General features: G+C 36.8%; 1 protein-coding gene across 1 annotated transcript in view; it reads right to left on the bottom strand.

Annotated features, from left to right (window-relative positions):
- Positions 1–2,472: 2,472 nt before the first annotated feature.
- VAV3 (vav guanine nucleotide exchange factor 3) overlaps positions 2,473–21,409 on the bottom strand; it is a gene marked incomplete at both ends in the record, with an annotated part of 168,268 nt that continues 149,331 nt past the window's right edge. The window contains 5 exons of the mRNA XM_082003020.1: positions 2,473–2,514; positions 4,292–4,443; positions 15,892–16,021; positions 20,064–20,151; positions 20,854–20,970. Coding sequence (XP_081859146.1) covers positions 2,473–2,514; positions 4,292–4,443; positions 15,892–16,021; positions 20,064–20,151; positions 20,854–20,970 — 529 coding nt within the window. The remainder of the gene's footprint in view (positions 2,515–4,291; positions 4,444–15,891; positions 16,022–20,063; positions 20,152–20,853; positions 20,971–21,409) is intronic.

The following is a 21,409-nucleotide window of genomic DNA, read 5'->3' as shown; positions in this document are numbered from 1 at the left end:
AGTACAAACTAAAGTACTGTAATCCGATTATTGCATGACAACAAAACCTCCATACAGGCAAAAGCAGCACATGAAAGAGACACCCCAGAATATTTAGGAAGTCTTTGGTACTCAAAATAGTTTAAGATGCAGCATTAACTCAATCAATACAAGGCATTAAACACAGACAATGACACGCAGATTTATGCCACAAAAGTAAGTTTAGCTACGGCTTTCATTTTTCTCAAAGGCTGATTTCTGGACTCAGGAATTGCTTAAAAGCTTTACAGCAACTTTAGGATGGACAGACTACTCAAACTTATTCTAAAACCAAGCTGTTGAAAATGACTGATGTACTTCTCAACTCGTATTGAATTAAACTGCCTCCTCTCAGAACTATATGACAGCAAAGCACTAAACACTTCACAGGCCTAGAGCCTGTTCCTCTACCCCTTGAGCAGGCAAAACTGTGAAAGAATCAACTTTGTCTACTTAAGGAATATAGGATCAGGCTCACAACAGACAATAAAACTGCATGGCAAAACATCATCAGAGACAGCATACCCTAGTCTACACTGCTGTACATCATTTACAAATTATGTTTTATTCATATTTATATGTCTACATATTTACAAATGCTCTCAATTGTTTCATCAAGTAATGTACTCAACACAATCACAGTTTACATAATTCTGAGGTAAATCCCTGAAAAGTTAGAGCATCAGCAGTTTCATCTGCAAGGCTGAATCTCACAAGTGGAGGATTTCTAATTAGAAGATGCTCTCTTTCACCTGGTCACACAGCAGTGTACGCTAGGTGTAGCAGATCAGTAAGATGGTTGCAGAGGAGAGAAGGATTATTGTGAATCCTCTGTGCTGCTGTACTTGGTTCTTCCTGATGGCCAGAAGGAGGCCAAAAAGAAGCAAAGAACAGTGGGGACAGCCAGAAAGAATCTGAAATATATACTAGCAGGTTCTGCTCTGTGGATGAACAGTAGATATGTTGCTTGTAGAGTGGGAAACACTGCAGCGTTAAATTGTGCAGTGTCTACAAACACTAACTGCAAGATGCCTATGTGAAAAGGGGACAGGAAAAAGCAAAAGACTGGATGTGGGACAGGATGAATTAACTGTCCTGACTGGACAACGTTACCCCTAGAAAGAAAATGCATTTAAGAGCTTTATTTTCTTATATGTTTTCAAGCCAGGTTAGACATCATCTAAATATTCAAAACTGCACATCTGAGAACATCACCCTTATTTATGTTAGCTTCTAACTACAGCACTTCTGATCGTCCATAAATATATTCAAACACTCCTTCACCAAGGGGCAGACACCACTTTAAAAGGCCTGATGTTTCAAGCTAGCTAACCTAGACACACTTTTCCCCATGGATGTTTGTTAACACTGCAACACCCCCAGTCGCTCACTGAACTGCCATTAACGTTCCAGGGAACAAGAGAGGAAAGGCTAGAAAGAAGTCTTCAAGTTCACTTTGCATTACCTTATAAGAGCACAAAAGGTGTTAGAAACTCATAACTAAGAAAAGACAGGTTAGAGCTGGAAGCAAAGTTCTTCTGAATCAATCAAGGTTAAGATAAACAGTTTTGTCCTTGAGAAGTGACATCATCTTGTATTATAGTCTCCTACAGAATAGGTCTACAATATTTACTTAATATTAATGCTGAAAATTTTAAAACTCATCTTGTCATGACTATCCTCAGTTGCACTTTTATGGTCAGCTGCTTAAATGAAAAAACCTCACACAAGAAGACTTGGGATGACAAAGAAAGGATCCCACAATTCCACTTTGTGGACGCTTTTTCAAGCAATGCCACATCACGACACCTTTTTAAAATGTTGTCTTTAAACAAATTGTTAGAAGATTTAGGCAGGACCTCAAAGTAGTCAGTTAACTAATTATATATGCAAGAATGCTACTCATGTTTACTATATATTTCATTCAGAATGTTTTTGTGAGTGTAAAACTGTTTGTAAGGTGATAAGTAGTTTGATGTTTCAAGACAAGACTACTGACTATACTTTATGCCCACTGGAATGACTGAACTCTGTTTTCTGCATGCAGTGATAAGGAATAATAAGCCTTCATCTCCTTATACCATCACAGATGTTAGCTAGAAGAAAAGAGACTTATTAAATAGCCAGTCATAGCTAGTATTCATGGTATAGTACAGGGTGAAATGAAAAGAAGCATAAAGGAATTTGTTTTCCAGAGATCTTCTGGGAAGGTGAGGGTTGGACTTTGTACTGATCCCCAGTGATGACAAACTGGCACGTTGTTTCTTGCACAGCTCTGGGCAAGGTAATCAATCTGTCAGCACAAACTTCGGTATAAATCCCAACATTAAGACTGGAAAGTTCAGACAGACAAAAATGCTGCTGTATAAATACTTAACAAGACCAATAACACTTTGAAGATACTAAATTTTTACAATCCCTGAAACTGCTGCTCAGCAGAGGAAAGTTTTTAATTCATTCGTCCTCTTCAACATAAGTTGATGGAAACCAGCCCACCTAAAAAGGGGAAAAGCAGAACAAAATAATACATGAGATCCACAGGGTTTTTTGAAATGGCCAAACTAGGCAAAACAAGGATAGGTCTCTTCAGTAATATAAGAATAAGATTACAAAGATAAACTTGACTGACCTGCCACAGTTAGGGTAAGTACCCTAAATAAAAGAACAACTTGCAGATATGATGATTTGGATACGAAACCCCTCCTTCCCCACCCCCCAAAAAACCACAAAAAACAACTTTTGCCCAAACTGGAGGTCTATGCATTCAGAAAAAAAGTCTAGAAATGCCAAGAGCAGTAGTTTTACTACAGGCAGGATGCTGCTATTTTTTGAATGAGCAGTGAAATATTTAACAGGCTTCAGTCAGGTCCAGGGAATCCTCTTACAAAGGAAATAGCGACTGATTTGATTGCATTACATGAAGTTAAATTCCATTGTCACGAACAGGAGTTTTCAATAAGACAGAACTTGAAGGCAGAGTCCAGTGTTTTACACTTCATAAGTTATAATGCTATTATGCTGTTCTGAAATTAATGATGTGTCAAATGAGTATTACGTAAGATGTACAGGGAAGCAATGTCATATTTCTTATTGTCTTATCTATTTGCTTTAGGTTGTTCACTCAGACTTCTTTACACCTAAGTCAATTTAACATTCAAACAACATTAACAACTCAAAACCAAACCTAGAGCGTATTTGGAAGGAGTAACTGCATAAATTTTGGTTTAGACTACCCTGCCAAAATATCTTCAGAGGTGAGCTTATGATCTCAGGTCCAGGCTGTGAAAGCTATCAGAAAGAATGCTAGCATATAACAGGGCATCCTTTAGGATGTGGATAGCTGCATTCGAATGAGATGCTCAGTTTTCTTCACATGTAAAATGTATATAGGATGACCGCTATTTCTTCTGCTTCGCTATTTCTTCTTGTCTAATGGACCATTTCACTTTAAGATCATAACCAGGCTCATGTGCATAAAAAAAAAGTTCTCCAGATTGCATATAGCAGTAAATCTGGATATCTACTACAACCAGACTTGCAACTTTCATTTCCAGCTTCCAGCCAATCTACTTTCTTCCACCTCACATTCCTTGACCCTGCATCTCAGCCTTTTAGACATGGAAGAGCAGCCTCAAATACTTGTGACTAACCTGCATTAAAGAGCAATATACTAAGATTGAAACAATATAGCCTTTATAGGTCAAAAATGAAACTTTACTTCCACACAAGTCTCAGAGTGCAGTATACAGTGACTTTGTAAAAATTCCTGCTAAATATGCCACTACATATAAGCCACATTTTTAGAGATAAAAGAAGCAGCCTCCTATTAAAAAATGTGGCTGATTCCATTGCGTTGTAGTCTGGCAGAAAGGTGTGGAAACCATTCTGTGTTAAATTGCTACACAGACTTCCATAGCACCAGGAAACTGAGCTTTTGACCCCAAATACATGTATGCAACACAGTTCAAGAAAGTTCAGCTGTAGCTATACTATTAAACCTGGTTATTTTCCAACCATATAATCTTGCCCCAATATTCAGCCTGGCAGGTCACATTAAATAACAAATTCCTTTAGATGCTGGGAAAGCTGCCTGGCAAAAGTTCTGCCTGGCTCCTATGAAACAATGATGAGAACATGTTGTACTTTGTGAATTTAAATGTACAAAGAAGGCTTATGATGTAGGAACACAACTTATACTTTTTTTTTTTTTTTACAAAATCACTGTCAGTGAAGGCAGAAATGAGACAAAGGAGAAAAAACCCCACAACCTTACCCTTCCATTTACTTCACCTCTCCACCAGCCATTCGCACTCATCTTTGTATAAATTTTTACAACATCCCCTTTCAATAAGGACAGTTCTCTCATGTCTCTTGCACAGAAGTCATACCTGGCTATGGCAATGCCAATCACTTTTGGGCTTAGCACTGAAATGAAACAGACATTGGTATTATTAGGGTTTGTTAATTGAAGGCTACTAAAGTAATGTAAACACCAGTACTGCAAACTATAAAACAATGATTTCACAACAACATACACTGGCATTAATTTTATGCAAATATGAAAGCATCTGCACTACACAGATCAAGAAGGTTTAAACACAGGTGAATAGTGTAAAAGTTGAAGGGAATTTATGTGATTTTTTTAGTAGTTCTTTTTATTTTTAGAAAAAAGTCAAACTAGATAAACCATAAATAAAATATGCCCCACCCCAAAATTGCTAAATACATTTGCAACTGTTGTATTTTTGTGCTTCATAATAAAACTTGCTGCCAGTTACATACATCAACATATTTTACAGGTCACAAGTTCCTTTCCAAAAGAATTATTAGCATTTACGGTTGACTTAACTTTAAACCTCTAATGAAGCAAAACAAATAGAATAAGGTGCTGTTCTTTCAAAAACAACTCCCAAGTTAAATATTAATGCACTTAAAATTGGAAGCTAACATCAGCATGAGCAAGAAAGTAAAGCGTTTCCACGGGAAATTTGTATGGATCATTTGTTACAATCTGCATGAACATTGCTTGATCTAAATCTACTCTTTTCAGGAGTTTATTCTGTAAATCGCCAAGAAATTTGTTCTACAAAACTTTTAATGAAGAAAAAAAAAATCTTTTCCTAAGTTTCAGTGAAATTAATATTTACAAATTTTAAGCTACATCAACATGTAAGCATTTTGTCAATGTAAAGCCCAGAAATTTTAAGGAGTAAAAAGTTGTGAAATATTTTTAAAAAGCAAATGTGCAAAAGGTCTCATTTCAAAACCTAACCCCCTCCTCCCAAATAATTTTATAGGAAATTATGTTTCCAACCCTGATGTAGGATGCCCAAACTTGCAAAAGAAATGCTCAACTCTTCCAATGAGAGGAAAGTAGACACGGCACTTAAGAGATAAAGGCCTCTGACTTGAGCAGTTTAAAAAAAAACCCTACTACTCTACTGCATTTTGTAGTTGGATTATTTGGCCAAAGCATTCTTTTTAAATTTTTTTTCCATTAATGCCATTGTTTTCCTATGTAAGTCACTGTAGATAGGCATTGTCCTTGCTTCAGCTGGGATAGAGTTAATTTTTCTGGATTTGGGATGAAAAAAAAAAAATGTCGACAACATGCTGATGTTTTCAGTTGTTGCTAAGCAGTCAAGGACTGCCCAGCTTTTCATGCTGGCCTGCCAGTGAGAAGGTGGGGTATGCACAAGAAGCTGGGAGGGGACACAGCCAGGACAGCTGACCCCAGCTGGCCAGAGGAATATTCCAGACCATGGGACGGCAGGCTCGGGATATAAAGCTGGGACAAAGAAGGAAGGAAGGGGTGGAGGAGGGACATTCAGAGTTACGGCATTTTGTCTTCCCAAGTAACCATTATGCATGATGGAGCCCTGCTTCCCTGGAGATGGCTGAACCCCTGCCTGCCAAGGGGAAGTGGTGAATGAATTCCTTGTTTTGCTTTGCTTGTGTGTGCAACATTTGCTCTACCTGTTAAACTGTCTTTATCTCAACCCACAAGTTTCCTCACTTATATTCTTATGATTCTCTCCCCCATCCCGCCGTGGGGGAGTGAGCGAGTGGCTGCGTGGTGCTTAGTTGCTGGCTGGGATTAAACCATGACAGCTTTTATAAGCACAAGCAAGCTTCCTACTGAAAAGGTTTCAGAAGAATTCATCATATGATCATGATGGACAACTTGCTGTAATGTACATACATTAATCATCTTTTTTTCTCAGAACCTTTTCTCAGAAATTCCCAATTATCTTTAGGAAATACCATTAAGACTCTAGTTTTAGTAATGCCTTCAACAATCTAATACTAAAAGTTCATAGCTAGTTGCCTTTAATTTAAATCAGGACCACAAAACATGGCAAATGAGCTAGAAAATCTTGACAGTTTCAACTCTGCTTGTATTTAAGTTTTCCTCTGACCCCACTGGGGACATTTCATAGAAACAGAGGCTTTCAAATAATAGTATTAAATATATGAAATATATGAAAATCATTATATATTCAAATATTTTTAGCTTACAGAGACAATACATTTTATCTTAAAATAACAACAAATACTATGTTTAAAATATTATTAGAAACATCACAAAAATGGAATGCCTAAAAACCTGTTTTGGCAACTATGCCCTCTTTTATATTATGCCATTAAAGTTCAGTCCAACATTTCAGACTGCTTATGCAGAGTATACTCATCAGATACTTGATACAGGATGTACAGAATGCCATATAAAAGAAAATCAGCATCTCAATTTATCGTTTATATATACAATATAAAGATGTCGTAAAAATCTAGGTGATATATTAAGTATATTAAAGTTCAAACATACTTTTTCCCCTCTAAGCAAGTAAGATGTAGGCACTACTTGTTTAGATCCTGACATGAATGTTATGTCCTATACCTTATCAGCATTGCAGTTATCAGTTTTACAGGGAAAGAGCACATCATGGGCAGCAATTGTTTTGGAAAAAGAAAAAAAAAAAAACAGCACAGTTATTGATTGTAAGGTCAGTAACCATTTATAGGTGAGCAGCAATATCAATGGCAGATTTGGGGAAGCACCACAGGATGGAAGGATTCTAGGGAGCAGGGTATCATTTCAGATTCTAGAAAGGTGATAAAGGGGCAAGGAAGATTACAGGAGGCAAAGATGAACAAATTTGGGAAAATGTGGCAGAAAAGAACTAAGGAGAGAAAAAAATGCATGGAAGAATAACAAAGAGGGAAAATATCGAGGAAAATTAGGACAGAGAGGCAGATCTGGAGGAAAGGAGAACTTCTAACTCTTTTCCAAGTTATGAAGCCAGAGAGGAAAAGGAAAACGAAGAAAGAGAAATCAAAACCATATATCTCCAAAAGTCTTGAGGCAGAAAGTAGCAGAATTTAGATTAATTTAGACTCCAACATCCATATTTTCAAATAAAAGTGATGCTCATGATAGGAATTATATAAAAAGAATCCAGATGAGTGATAGAATACATAAAATGACAGTGATAATTTTTGAAAGAAATATTAACCATATCTCTCCGGTGACACAGTCACAAAGCCAACTCCAAATCAGAGCTGTCTCAGGACAAATGAAACTAGAGAAGACGGTCAGCATGTGGAAAGGACATCTGGACAGATGGGAGTGTGAAGAAACACTGAGTGAAGTAGAAAAAGAGGACAGATAGCTACAAGGAGAATGAGGACGGAGAGAAAGAATGGGATTAACAGCAGACATTGATGTAAAGAAAGTGTCCAAGAGGAGAATATGAATGAGAAGTTAAAGAGGGGGAAAGAAAGAAAGAGAAAAAAAGAAAAGAAGCTATTGAGAAAGCAGCAATAAATAAGCCTCATGTATTATGAGGGACATCCTCAGCATATTAACAGGAAATAGAGTGAGAAGTCTGAAGGAGGCGAATAAAAAGTACATGTGTAAATGAGGAAAATACACTTTTGCTTAACCTAGTCTTTCCTTCTGCAAAGAGGAGGAGAAGAAAAGACAGGGAACTATAGTCAGCTTTGATTCACAGTAGAGTATGTTGGGAAAGTTTCTCATTGACAGTGAGACAGATGTGCAGCAAATTGATTTTAATACTAGTTTGGGCCACTGATGAAGGAATTGGGGTGCAAACAAAAGAGGCCCCATGTCATCACAGCAGGCTGGTCTAGCTCACGTTTCTGCCTGTGTTTAAATTCCACAAGCGTCAATGTATCATTATAAGAGCTGTGAGTAGTTGCTTCTTTCTCCTTGTGGTATGGCCTCCTCATAATTCTGCAGCCATATCCTCTAAGGGTTGTTCTTGTGTATTAGTTTCCACGCTCCTTGAAGCAATGTACCTTTACTTGCACTGTTTAACCAAACCTCAGTTCTATCATACAAGCATGGGCAGCACCTCCAGTAGTGCTCAGTAGTTGGCTTAACCCTTCTCCTGTGTTACCAACTCCCATATCAACAGAACTAAGCCAGCTCTGAAGATCCTTTTGAAAAAAATACTTGTAGTATCATGAAATGAGGATTTGTTCATTTAATGTAAGCAAATTCTTTGGCAATTTTTAAAAAGATGGTTTTACTAAGAATATATGAAGTAATGTAGTCTATCAGAATATGAAATCCCATTCAAACAGGTAGATAAGCTTAAATTAAGAATTACTAATCAGTATTTTCCTTTAATATTTTGTACTTGTATAAAGAAATACTTTAGACAGTATATTGTGATACGCAAGACATTGAATCTTTACTTATTGTTACATTTACTTAAGAATTTTCTGATAAAGCAGTTTTTCATAGGAAAAAAGGATATAATTTGTTGGAACCATATACAGGAATATATAGGAATGTGTGATAGGCTTAAAGTAACTCTGAGTCTTGATTGCTGTTTTATTACCATAGGCCACTTCACAATTTTCTTTTTGTGGAACAGATACCAGTTTCAGCAAGAACAGACTTTACAGTCAAGTGCTGTGCAGTTGATTGAAAGAGGTCATTTTCTATCCTCACCCAAAAGGATAGAAGCTTACAGTATTTACCTACAATAAAGGGACAAAACTTAACTCCTTTGTGTTCTCCGATTCAAATGAGGCGAGTGCTTCAGACATTCCAGCTGAATGTCATGACCACAGGATAAACAGCTACACCACAATGGCTTTCTATTCGTCTTTTCTACAGATGTGTCCCTTTATATAAGTAAATGTTAACTGGAAGAGCGCCTTAAATCTTGGACTCTAAATCGTTATTGTGACTACTGAAGGGAACTAAAAGCATCTGCCCCCCCCGCAAATCTGTATGTAAGGAGATAGAAAGGGAAGAAACAGATTCCAAAACCGTGAACAACTGAGGGGCAAAACATTCAAGAAGTTGAGATTGAAATCCCTGGCATGAATCGAGGAAGGGCTCAACAAGAGACACTCTCAGCACAAGTAAGCACACTAGCCATTCTACTACCGAGCAGCCACCTACATCCTTTTCCCCTCTAGAAACTATGGAAAGCCCTAAGAATCCATCTCAGAGCACTAAGGAATTTGGATGATCTCCGTGAGGCCGGTGTAAAACATACTGCCTACTCAGATCTTGATTATGACTACATCCATGTTTGTGCACGCTAGACGCCTCCCTTCCCCCAGTGCATAGTGCAAAAGCCAGCCCCAATCCCGATTTGCACAACCTAGGCCAAGTCCTCCACCCCCTGTACACAGAGGTGCGTCAGTGTAACGTGAGTGAACGCTGCGTTCCCGACAGTAGTAGCTCCTTCCATGAGCATATGGAAGGCATTTACCTTCCCACTATCAAAATTCTTCTTGAATTGTCCAGCTGTGCAGTTCACCTCTTCGAAGACAATGTCTTAGAGACCAGAGCAAGTCATAGCCACACTGATGCACTAATTGAGACTACCATTGCTACTACTTCAAGCATTTTTATGCAGTCTCTTAGTTTAAAATGATTGCATTTATTAAAGCCAGAGGTGGTTAACTGAGAATAAAGAAATCAGTATTTAGAAAACAGATGGGTAAAATTAACAATGTTGATGCAGAATTTAAAGAAAGCATTTTCTACAAAAAAAATCTACTGTATTCTAAGATGCTGCTGCAGTGTGGTTTGCTGCAGGGATGGGACGAATATATTATTTCTCTACAAGCAGTGACATTTTCAGGCTTGTGCATTTGAACAAATGCATTAAAAAATACAGAGAGCGCTCATAGATGTCAACTACATAGCAAATTAATGGTCAAGTGATCATTGATTGAATCTGCTGCAACTATTGAGCTTTGCAACACCTATCCTACTCAAACTGCTTATTGTAATAGATACTTTTCGAAAGTTTAAGAGTTTGACTTTTGTTACACTCCAAGAATAGCATGTAATAACTCGGTTTCTAGAGTCAGAGAAGAACTGAATTATTAAATTCGTCCCTTCCCTCGCCTGCTGCACACAGAAACAACAGAAGCAAATTTAGAAGAAATATAAAAGCAGTAAAGCAGTACCTGACCAGAAAGGAGTAGAGGAAGGGGGAACAAAGCTGTAGTCTGGAGGAGTTACAAAAGAAAACCCACAGAACAAAGAAGGGGCTTAGAGAAAGAAAGAGAAAAAGAGAAAAGCAAAAGAACATTGAAATATTGGCACAATATTTAAATAATAGTTTTTTAACTATATAATTCATTGATAATAAGGAAAGTAAGGTTCCCTACTAAGGATATCTGGAAGGAAATTGACTATAATAACTAGAAAATTTGGATCTGTGATTTAATTTTTAACAATTGCATTTTTCAAAGAGTAAAGTAGAAAAACGACACCCATTCAGGGTTTCAGAGAAGTAAATTGAAACTGCAGACTCTTGCAAATATTTTCAGATTTAACAGAAAATCTTTTTCTTCTTTAATTTTTTGTGCCCCATTTCTTAACAGTACAAAAGTAGGAACTCATGCATACGTAAGAATTCCTCTTGAGCCCAGGAAGACTAGTCAGACGCCCCCAATTAGTAATATGGACTAAGTACCATTTGAACTTGGATCTCATAATATGCATGGGAAAAAGTATGCATTTTGCCCTGATAATCATTAACATTAATAGGAATTCCACAGCTAAACTACATCTTCTAAGTCCCAAACACTATTTCTCGTCTTCGCAGTTTTCCCTGACTTGAGAGAAAACCCTTGAGCAAGCAAAAAAAGCGTAAGTTTGGCATAGGCAGAAAGAGCACATCATCCTAGTCCCTGTAACAGCTTCCTCAGGTGAAAGGTTAGAGGTGCACTTGCTCTATTGCCAACAACCCTAGGGTCAACATATTTTTTATATACAAAATTAGATGCAATGAACTAAAAATCACTTCAGATGCAACAGTTTGTTGACAAGTTCTCACATTTTGTCCCTCTTTTGAAGGGGCAGTGAAGATATATAGTGTATAAAGTCTAATGAAGTCGGGATCTTTGTTCCCAGCTGTGATTTGGAAAGAGAAGTCCATCCTCAACTGGATAAATGATAATGTAGCCTCTAAATTATGCCTATTATTATCTATAATTACTGACCAAGAGTGTTCCTTAAAAATGTAGCAGGGTTATATTCATCACATACAGCTGCCTCGCTGAATTTATTCTTTTGACTACACATGAAACAAAATCATTTTGCTTCAGAATGGTTATTTGCAGGAATGATGACTCAAACTATTTTATACAAGGAATTAACAAGGAAGCCATGGTGGAGGCAATGATACAGTTTTGTGCATCTTGTGGTTGGATGAGAATAGACACATTTGTGACAATGAAAACACCAACATAAATAAAATAAACAGGACCAATACTGTATTTTAATATTCCAAAGCTATGGTTTATTTGTTAAAGAAAACCCACACCACAAACCAAGAGCAGTTTAGGTTAGAATCTCAAAGTAATACAAAAGAAACATACTCCAGGGCCTCTTGCACACTAGAAACTCCCTTTTGACCCTTCAGTGATGACCATTTCTCTGCCTTTAATACTAAATGGATTATCTGAGAATGCATGAGGTTACCTGAGGAGCTCCTTTATACTGGAGCTAGTAATCCCAGGTGACAGCTCTGTGTGGAAATATGTTACGCAAACAGAAAGGGCAACTTGACTGAATTAGTGTGCCCATTCTTAGAGACAAATAACTACCTTTATTTCTACAGAAGTACAATGATAGTGTGCAAAAGTAGCGTGCAGGAATAAAGACAGGTTGCTATATAAGGGGTGGCTGATCCTTTCCCATCCATACATTATCTTAATTTTTGAGAATGTTTCTGTTCAATAGAATTGGAGATTTGGTTTTACATGTGAAATTCTGGACAACCAAAACCTATGTGGGCAAGGAAAGCCTACTAGATTTCTACAGATAACTACTCTATTTTTATACATCACTAATAAGGGTTTTGTTGTTGGCTTTTAAGGAAAAAGGCTGAGTTCGTTTGTTTCCTTAAAGGTTGGGGTGACACTTGTTTTATCTTACTTTCTTAGCAGATACTTTTACATAGTTAATGCATTAAGTAGTAGAATGACACAATATAACTAGTTAATGTATCTACTCCTAGTCTACAGGTGATGAAAACAGTCACTTAAATAGTATTTGGCTTCGTGATTTAGGTTACAGTAAAATCTAAATTTCATAAAGACTCAGATTTCTCAATATGATGGTGCTCTACTTCCACAGATTGGAATAAAGTGCCAAAAGCTATTCTGTAGAAGAATGTCAACTTTTCTTCCATTTCTGCTTTTATTTCATTAAATTAGAGGGGTGATCAACCATTTAACGTAAGAATTTTTGTAAAGTATTTACCATACTTTACAATAAGAATTTAATGTATTTTTCTGTGTAGCAAAACAAAATTTGATCATACTATGTCTAGAAAAACCTAAGAGTGAAAAATTAAGAAGAAAGAATGTACCATTTCCCCAAAAATCTTCCTAATTAACTTGAATTTCTATACTGAGAAAAGTAGATGTCTGACAGCTCTTTCAACCACATTAAAAGTGTACAATAAATGTGCAAACAGACTGCGTGACTTCTGCAAGACCAGGAGACTAAAAAGCAAAGTTCTAATTTAAGTGGGAAGCCAAATTAACTCTCTCCATAAAATGAAGGGTTTTGTTCTAAAAATCTAGTAGATGCTGAAGGGAAAAATCAAATTCCCTGAATTTGAAGTTACAAGGTGATTTATTATGATTTGTTTCAGAAATTACAAGTAAACTGAAATGTCACTTGATTTTCTTTCCTTCAGTTGGTAAATGAAAACATGACAATAACAAAAAAATTAATATAATACTTTTGCACATTGTTCGAGAAAACGAAATTTATTTGGTATTGCCATTCTATTTCACAGCAGATCAAAGACTTTGGCAGCAGAAAATGATACAACTCTGTCAAAGTCTACAGTGGTGTAACTCATGTTTTTTAGAAATATTTTTCCCACTTATTCTGTCAATTATATATGCTAAAGATCAGCTTTTTTGAATAAAAAGCTGATGTCTTTTCAAAAGATGGCCTCATTAAAAAATCTAGTCATGTGAACAGTATAGTGAAAAATACAGAGTTGAAACACAAAACCTCCTTAAAATCAGCTTCAAACTGCTAAAGTCCATTGCATTCACCAGCTTCAGCCACGTGCTTCTTAAAATATGGTGAATGTGACACTGAGTAGTTGCACAACTGAAAGAAAAAAAAACAAGGGGAGGGAAATTCCCCTCTCTCTTCAGCTGACTTGTCTGGTTTCCCTTGAATGACTGTTTTCCTTGCACTCAGACTAAGTGGGAAGAGGTCAAAAAACCAGATGTGTGGCAGTTCTCACTGACGGCTGTGAAGTAAACTCAATGTCCAACCACTGCCCAGTAACTTTTTTGCTTCCTCTACTAAGTAAAACTGCAGCATGAAGTTTAGCAACTACTTTCCAAATTCAGCCCAGCAGGGTTCACACAGCCTAGATATATAGTTATTCTAACACCAACTTGGTAAAGACTAACAGGATAGCTTTAAAACTGAGCAGCATGACTCACAGATGGGCTGTTAATAATGGAATTTTTTTTTTTTTAAAGGGAAAAAGAAAACCCAGCATACACACTCATGGTGACATGCTAAAACATTAAAAGAAAACAGTCAAACCCTTTAAAAGAAAGTGTCATCCAGAGTCAGTCTAGGTAGGCTCGCAGAATTGTGGAAATGTATTAGATTTTATATGAGGAGTCTGAGAATTGAGAGGGTTTTTTGATCAGTTTGGCCCTAAGACAAAACCTGCCAGTTCCCACCATCATAGTTTGTAACACTAAATGGCTGATATTTCCTGTAGCAGAGATTCATTTTCAAGTTCCCTTGACTAAAATGAAAGCATCCCACACTCATTTCTCTTGCTCCTCCATACACTGCCTAAAAGATCTTGTTAAAGGAGATGTTTTCTTTTGTATGTGGACTGAAGGTAATGAGGATGTACTATTAAGTCTTGTATCCTGTAAAGCATAAAATGACTGAGTTAATGCTCTTGCAGACTAATAAGGTGGAGGACAATATAGATACATTCTAACTGACCTAAGAAAGAAAGAAAACAAATTGGTTCTGCTCAGTCAATAATAACCAAAACAAACACAAAGTAAGTTAAACAGGGCATGTCCTCTCAGCAATTAAAGCCTCAATGTTCTGAGGGGGCAAGGGATGAGGAAAGCACAAGTGATGACAAGAGGAAGAGAAAAGCAAAGGGAGATCGCAAACTAAAGGGAGAAGAAATGGCAGGACAGATAAATTCACCATGAATAGAGATATACTGAGATATGGCATAGCAGGGAGACAACTGGCAGAAGTCCTGGGAAGCAGTGAAAGAAAACAGAAATGGAAGGAATAAAGAGGGATTGGGAGACAGAGTAAATGAAATGCACAGACACACACTGGTTTCTCACAATCTTCTGTCCTACATTATCTTCACTTTAATAAGGAGAGGAAGAAAGTCTCCCATGTTACAGAAATGTTATGGAACAGAGGCAAGCAAGTAAACAAAAGCTTACAAACATAGTAAATGAAAGTAACACAGCCATCTTCATCGTCACAAAGACTAGGCTGGACTCTATAGCCTTTCACAGCAGCCTTCATATTGCTAAAATACCCATTAATTTTTATTATCCTCTTATTGTCTTGTTGCAGCACAAAGATACAGGCACTGTCTGCAGAACTGCAAATCTAATATTTGCTCTGTGACAGAAACATTATACACTTTCCAGAGGCCAGCCATGTGGTAATTTTTATCATTGACATTGAACTTGCACATGTCCTAAAAATTATGCTAACTTCCACTTAAGTCTTAAAAGGTTAAATAAATACCATATGCAATGTAAATCATCTCAGTTTATTTCTAAACTTCAGAACTTTTTAACTGCTATTTACATTGTACAGTAGTTCATTAACTTTCAGAAGCTCAGAGGCCTAGTAAACATTTAAGGTTAAAAGGCGGGCATAAAAATAATTATGATACAGTAAATCTAATGGGTCTTTTGAGAAATTTATGTGGGTTACCAAGATGCTACTTTATATGGCTACACTACAGGACTGATTTAAATCCCTTTTTAAGGATTAGATATTGTCACAGATATTATTAACACTTGTAGCTGCATGTATGCAAATGTCTGAGAAAACTAGGCAGGATGCAGTTGAATCTCTCACCAGCATGCCTAAAAGATATTTGAATATCAGGGAAACTTTAAGTTTGTCAGCAAGACAAACTTGCTAGACATATTTATAAACCTCCTAGCAGATCTGAATCCACTTAACTTCAAAAAATGTTAGCTAAAAGCATTACCACATTAATTGGTTATATGTCAAAAATGGAAAGTGCAGATGTTCAAGGTACCTTGTCCTTTTAATATTTATATGACAGAAAATAATATACAAAAATTAATAATACTCACAGTTGCCAGCTGTTCTGTTAGTCCTTTGTCCCACTGAGTTTTCAGATTCTTTGTATGGAAATTGAAGAGTAGTATCCAAACTTCGAAAGCCTTCTTTAAGAGAGTGGTGCTTATAGTATTCTACAAGTTCCTTTCAGAAAGAAAAAATACTATGTCACCGGAAATTAAAATCACATCCTCTTCAGCATTCTGGTGTACAGTCAATGACAGTTTCATCATACAAGTAACCTTATTAAATAACACAACATCCCACAATACATGTTGATTTTTAAAAAATCAAGTATCCTAAATATTGACTGCTTTTACACTGCCAATTAACTGACTTTTGTTGGGTTTTTTTAAAGTAAAATGTTATTGTCGGAGTCAACACTCATTGCTGCTTTGAGCCAGGCTGAGCATGTATTTGCTTTCCTGAAGTCAGGCAGAAGGCAAGGTCAGCTGCTTATTAAGTATATAACAGTAACTGTCTTGGTTTTCTCAATTTTCTTTTGCAATGATAAATTATGTTTATCTATGAATGCATTTGTAAGTACACAGATCGGAAATAAGGCAATAAGCATAAGGCTTGCATATAACCCTGTAAGTCAACAGGAACGTAATGAGCAAATACATGGATGTAAAACTTTCAGGGCTCTGCCATTAAAATTTGTGTAGGGTGAGGTGGTGTTGGGTTTTTGTTGTTTGCTCCAGATAGTGCACAACTCACTTGAAAAGTCCAGCATTTCACATTCTCCTTGGGTCCAATCCAAAACTTTGTCTCTGTGTATATGTGTGTATATATATAAGCATACATATGCACACACATTTTACATATATGCATATAACACGTATATATGAACATATAAAAAACTGGCTAAATAGTTCATGTAACCAAGGAGATAAGTTACTTCAGTTTCTATTCTAAAGGCAGCAACACACATCACAACATCGACAGCTCGTGTTACTCCTTTGCAATCTTCAGCCTCTGTCATTATCTCTTACACTTGAATTAGCCGTAATAATGTCAATATCACACAGTTTGTACACAGAGCCTAGAATAAAATTAAAAGTGACCACGCAATTCAAAGCAAATGTATTTCATTTGATTAATGATACTTCGACTGTGGGATTTCACTCTTCAGAAATGCAAGCACAAAGCAATGTATTTACTGTAAACCCTTCACTCCTATCAGTAACTTAGTCATTCCATTCTACTTACTTATATTTAGATTCCCAAAATTAAAGTTGACCAAACCAAGCTTAGATCAAAATATGGAAATAATACTGTGTTCAATCATTTCCTTCCAGTTGAAAAAAAAGTTATTAGCCTACAACAGCCTACATCAGTGATCTATTCATTCCAACCAAACAAAATGACTCTCAAATTACTTAGTCCAAGATCTAGTGCATAAACCACAAGTTCTTGATAACAGTCCAAATATTATCGTCTGAACTCTGGAGCACTTCACTTCCCACACTGAGAGCTCCTGCACATCTCTGAAACTGCTTCTATGGCAGAGTCCAAAGCTGAGTAAAATCTACACCTGCTTTTAACAGCTCATAATCACAGACCTGCTAGGCACTCCAAGTAAGCAAAAAGGCCAGGAGACTAAGAACTGTTAGGGCTTTGCTGTCTGATCAGCACAGCATGCAAGCTACAATGTCACCAACCAAATTTTCTGTCATACATCATCACTGAGTACCCAGACATTCAAATTACCAAGGCAACAGAGAAGGTGATTTGTAAGTAAGCAGCATTCAAAGTGGGATTTCTGGATAAATGGAAAAAGAATTAGTATGAAGCTTTTGTTATCTTTTTGCACCACACAAATTTGTAAGAATTATGCTGTTTGGTAAAGATAGTAAGAATTTCAACTGGACAGATTTTGTTTGTTGGCAAAGTAAGTAAAATGGTTCCAAACTGAGAAAAAATTTACTTTGGGTGACACAGATTCAGTTGCTTTTAAAAGCTTAGTTTTTAACATTGCTTTTCCATGAAAACAGTTGACAAACAACTGGCCTCTAAAACATTCATTGCACAAAACACAGTAGCAAGCTTACAAACAGGTAAGAAAGGTAAGTAGCTCCTGCCAGCATGGATGGGGCTCCTCAGGAGTCTGTTGCATTACCATGATTCACACCAGCAGCACAGCTGACCTTTCACTGCACCTTGGCCTGCTTTACACACTCAGCACATTTTAATTACTCTTGTGAAAGTTTGTCAAATGTACTACAAAAACTATATAAAGAGCAGTTCTACTTTTGTTACCTCCAAAGTAGTACAGAAGACTGTATCACTGCAGATTACTACTTTAGGTTTCCATGGCTGCTGGCTTTGTCTCTCTTCTGCTCCCAGTTCTACTCAGACACTTAACTTTTTCTCTTGCATCTACCCAGAACAGCATATGCAAACAGTACTTACACTCTCGCTTGTCTATTTAGCTCTCAAGGGCAGACTTCATAATACCCTAAAACTGTGTTTTGAAATTACTTTCTCCTAATTGAATGTTAGCAAGGCTAAATTGGCAGCGATGAGGCCTTTAGACTAGAAGTTTCTTTTGTCCTCTCAATTCTTTGATGCAACGCATATTCTTTTTGTTTCTTCTTTATCCAAGATTGCGTCCTGTACTTACATCTCTGATCATTCAGCTCAATTTTCAAACTTGTCATCAGTGCATTAAACTGATTCATCGCCATAAGTAGATATCTAGCAGCATAGACTCCAGCTCACATGCTTTGTCAAGATCCTGAGAGTGCTCACGTGTTCTCAACAGTTTCCAGTGAATCATTTGTAGTGTTTGCAAACGAAGTAGCCACCTCCTTCACTCATCTGAGGAACACCATGATTTCTGTTGCTACCAATGATAAGGTCTCAGGGTCCCCAGTCCTAACACTAAACACTTCACCAGTTTTAAAGGTCAAATGAAGACATTAGAGTGCAGAAACACCTTTGTGCATGCTTCATCAGGAAATTTATGTTCTTACCATTCTAATCAGCACTTATTTCAAATAGGGTCAGGCAACGCATAGATTTCTGGTTGATTTTTTAGTGCTTGTAGGATGCTCTTGCTTTACAGAGTACCAGTGGTTAAATTAAAACAATTTCTACGGCTTCCTGGTTTTAAAGCTTCTCTCCCTACTCTTGCTTTGCATTGCCCTTTTTTATCAGTTTAGAGTACTTGGATGTGCGTAAGTTTTAATCCAATTGATTGCATGTAATATATTGAACGAGCTTCTTTTAACAATGCATCAGAAAATGCTTAAGCAGTAAAATTTTACAAATGCACTAAGTTTTTAATTTATTCAGACACCTTGTATTTACAAGTCTTGTCTGAGCAAAAGGAGCTATCAAGAAATAGGAATTTCTTGCCAGTACAAGATGGTTCTGACAGAACATTGAAAACTCACTAATCTGGGCAATTATAATACCAAACTCTTATTTCTGGGAGTGAACTAGGACTATAGTTGGAATGAAAGTTAACGCGAGCGCCTATGTTTTCTGTGTTATTACTATAGCCTGCTAGTCAGTGGTTTGCTGCCACAGAGTACAAGTTCAAAATAGCCACACAGTTGCTTTAATTTAGATTAGTCTATATTGACTCCAGATTAGTATTATTCCAACAAGGATTTCTGAGCTTTTAGCAGTTTATACAGCCCCATTCTCTAGCTATGCTTCTTTGACTGATGCACCAGGAAAACCAGCCTCTCCTGAGTTTTTCTGGGCTTTCTGACACAGCTGCACCTCACATTGTTCTCCCTCTGAACTTACACATCAATAGGCATCATTATGTTCTGCAGCACATGTGTACATATGCTGGGCTGGCACGGAACCTTACCTAGCTACTTTTAGAGATCATTACTATATAGAGAAAGACTTCCAAAGACATCGAATTCTCCTTCCAAGATTCAGCCTAAATCCACAGGAGGCTGATGCATGGGATTCAAATTCCTCCTCTCTTCCACAGCACTGCAAGGAACACAGTCCACTCCTATATACAAATACATAGTTTTAAGCATGTACTACCACCACTTAGAGCATCAGCCACAAATGCAAAAAATTATCCTATTAGCAGGTATGGACACAATTCAAACCTCTCACTCTCACAGCCTTCTGTAATTTCACAAACCAAAGTAGCTCTCACTAACAGTTACATAGAAAATGGCACATTGTTAAAAACCTACTCAATGCTTACCATTAAATTTTTAAATTTTCTGTTTTCTGCAATGTGGAAAAAGCCATCTCTTGTTAAAATCTTGATGTGTTTCACTTCATTATTGTACCTGTGGGCAATGAATAACTTATGAATATAAATGTGTTTTTAATCAGACACAATCAATAGTTACCTGAGGGCATGCCCCAATAACACCACACAAATAAATTCTTAAGACAAAATGTATATCTGTGCCAAAACAAAGTTGACATCTAATAAACCAAATATATTTATTAAAGTACAGCTGAAGAGGTAAAGTGTATTCAGAAAGTCACAACTAACTGCTCATTCTAACTGGGATTTCCCATATATTTCTTACTTTTATACTCATGTTGATAAACAACGTGAAAGCAAACAAGACCCTCACAATAATTTGCATCCACAGAATTTATGAACCCACATTTTATTGAAACGTCTGAGATGCAAAGGGCTTTGACAAGTTCTCACTGAAGTCAATGAAACATTCTTACTCACTTCAGAGAAGGAGATCACACTACACTCCAAACACTTACTTACTCTTATGCGATATACTAGACCATCATTTTTGTAGACCTGTTTGCTGCACCAGCCTTATAAAACCATTGCTACCTTCCTACTGCAAATCCTGGGTATTTTTGTGAACAGCTTCAATTTCCCTATATTGACTCTCTTAAAAGGCTGTGTATGATTATATAAATTGAAACAGGTTTTTATTTTCCTTATTGATTTCAAATATTACCTAGACATAAATGAGAATAGTTAAATTTGCCATAGGAGATCTTATTCCACTTACTTAATACTAATTGCATATTCTCCTGACTCTTTGGTCCTGTGCCGCACCAGGTAAGTGCTATTTACTCTGTTGATAAGTTCACTCTCTGCTTGCAATCTTTCCATTGCTCCTGCAAACCTGTAACAGAGAACAATAAAAATTGCCTATGATTTTTTCAAAGCTACAAAGAAAGACCTATCAAATATGCAATGCAGAGTCCCAATATTCTGCATATGATAGGGACGTAAAAATATTCAGTTGGAACTGAATACCACTTCCAGATCTTTGAATGAAGAATAAAGCATGAAAAAATTCCACAATGCGGAGAGGAAATTCTTAATTAGGAAAGTGCTTGTGCACATGTTGAATCCAAAGTCTGTTAAAGTAAAGTACTCAAGCCTGAGCCTTAGCTGAATGACTACTGGCTTGAAGAGCTCATAAAACCAAATGTTTTTCTGAATCATGTGTTGCAAGTGAAACAATAAAAAAAGTGGTCCAGAACCTTTGAACCTCCCCGAGTTCTAGTGGGATTTATCTTAACAGAATGCAGAATCAGCCATCAGTAGTATATTAGGTC

The sequence above is a fragment of the Phaethon aethereus genome, assembly GCF_964289735.1.
Source record: "Phaethon aethereus genome assembly, chromosome: 8".
Classification (NCBI taxonomy): domain Eukaryota; kingdom Metazoa; phylum Chordata; class Aves; order Phaethontiformes; family Phaethontidae; genus Phaethon; species Phaethon aethereus.
This window is presented reverse-complemented; position numbering and strand designations above follow the sequence as displayed.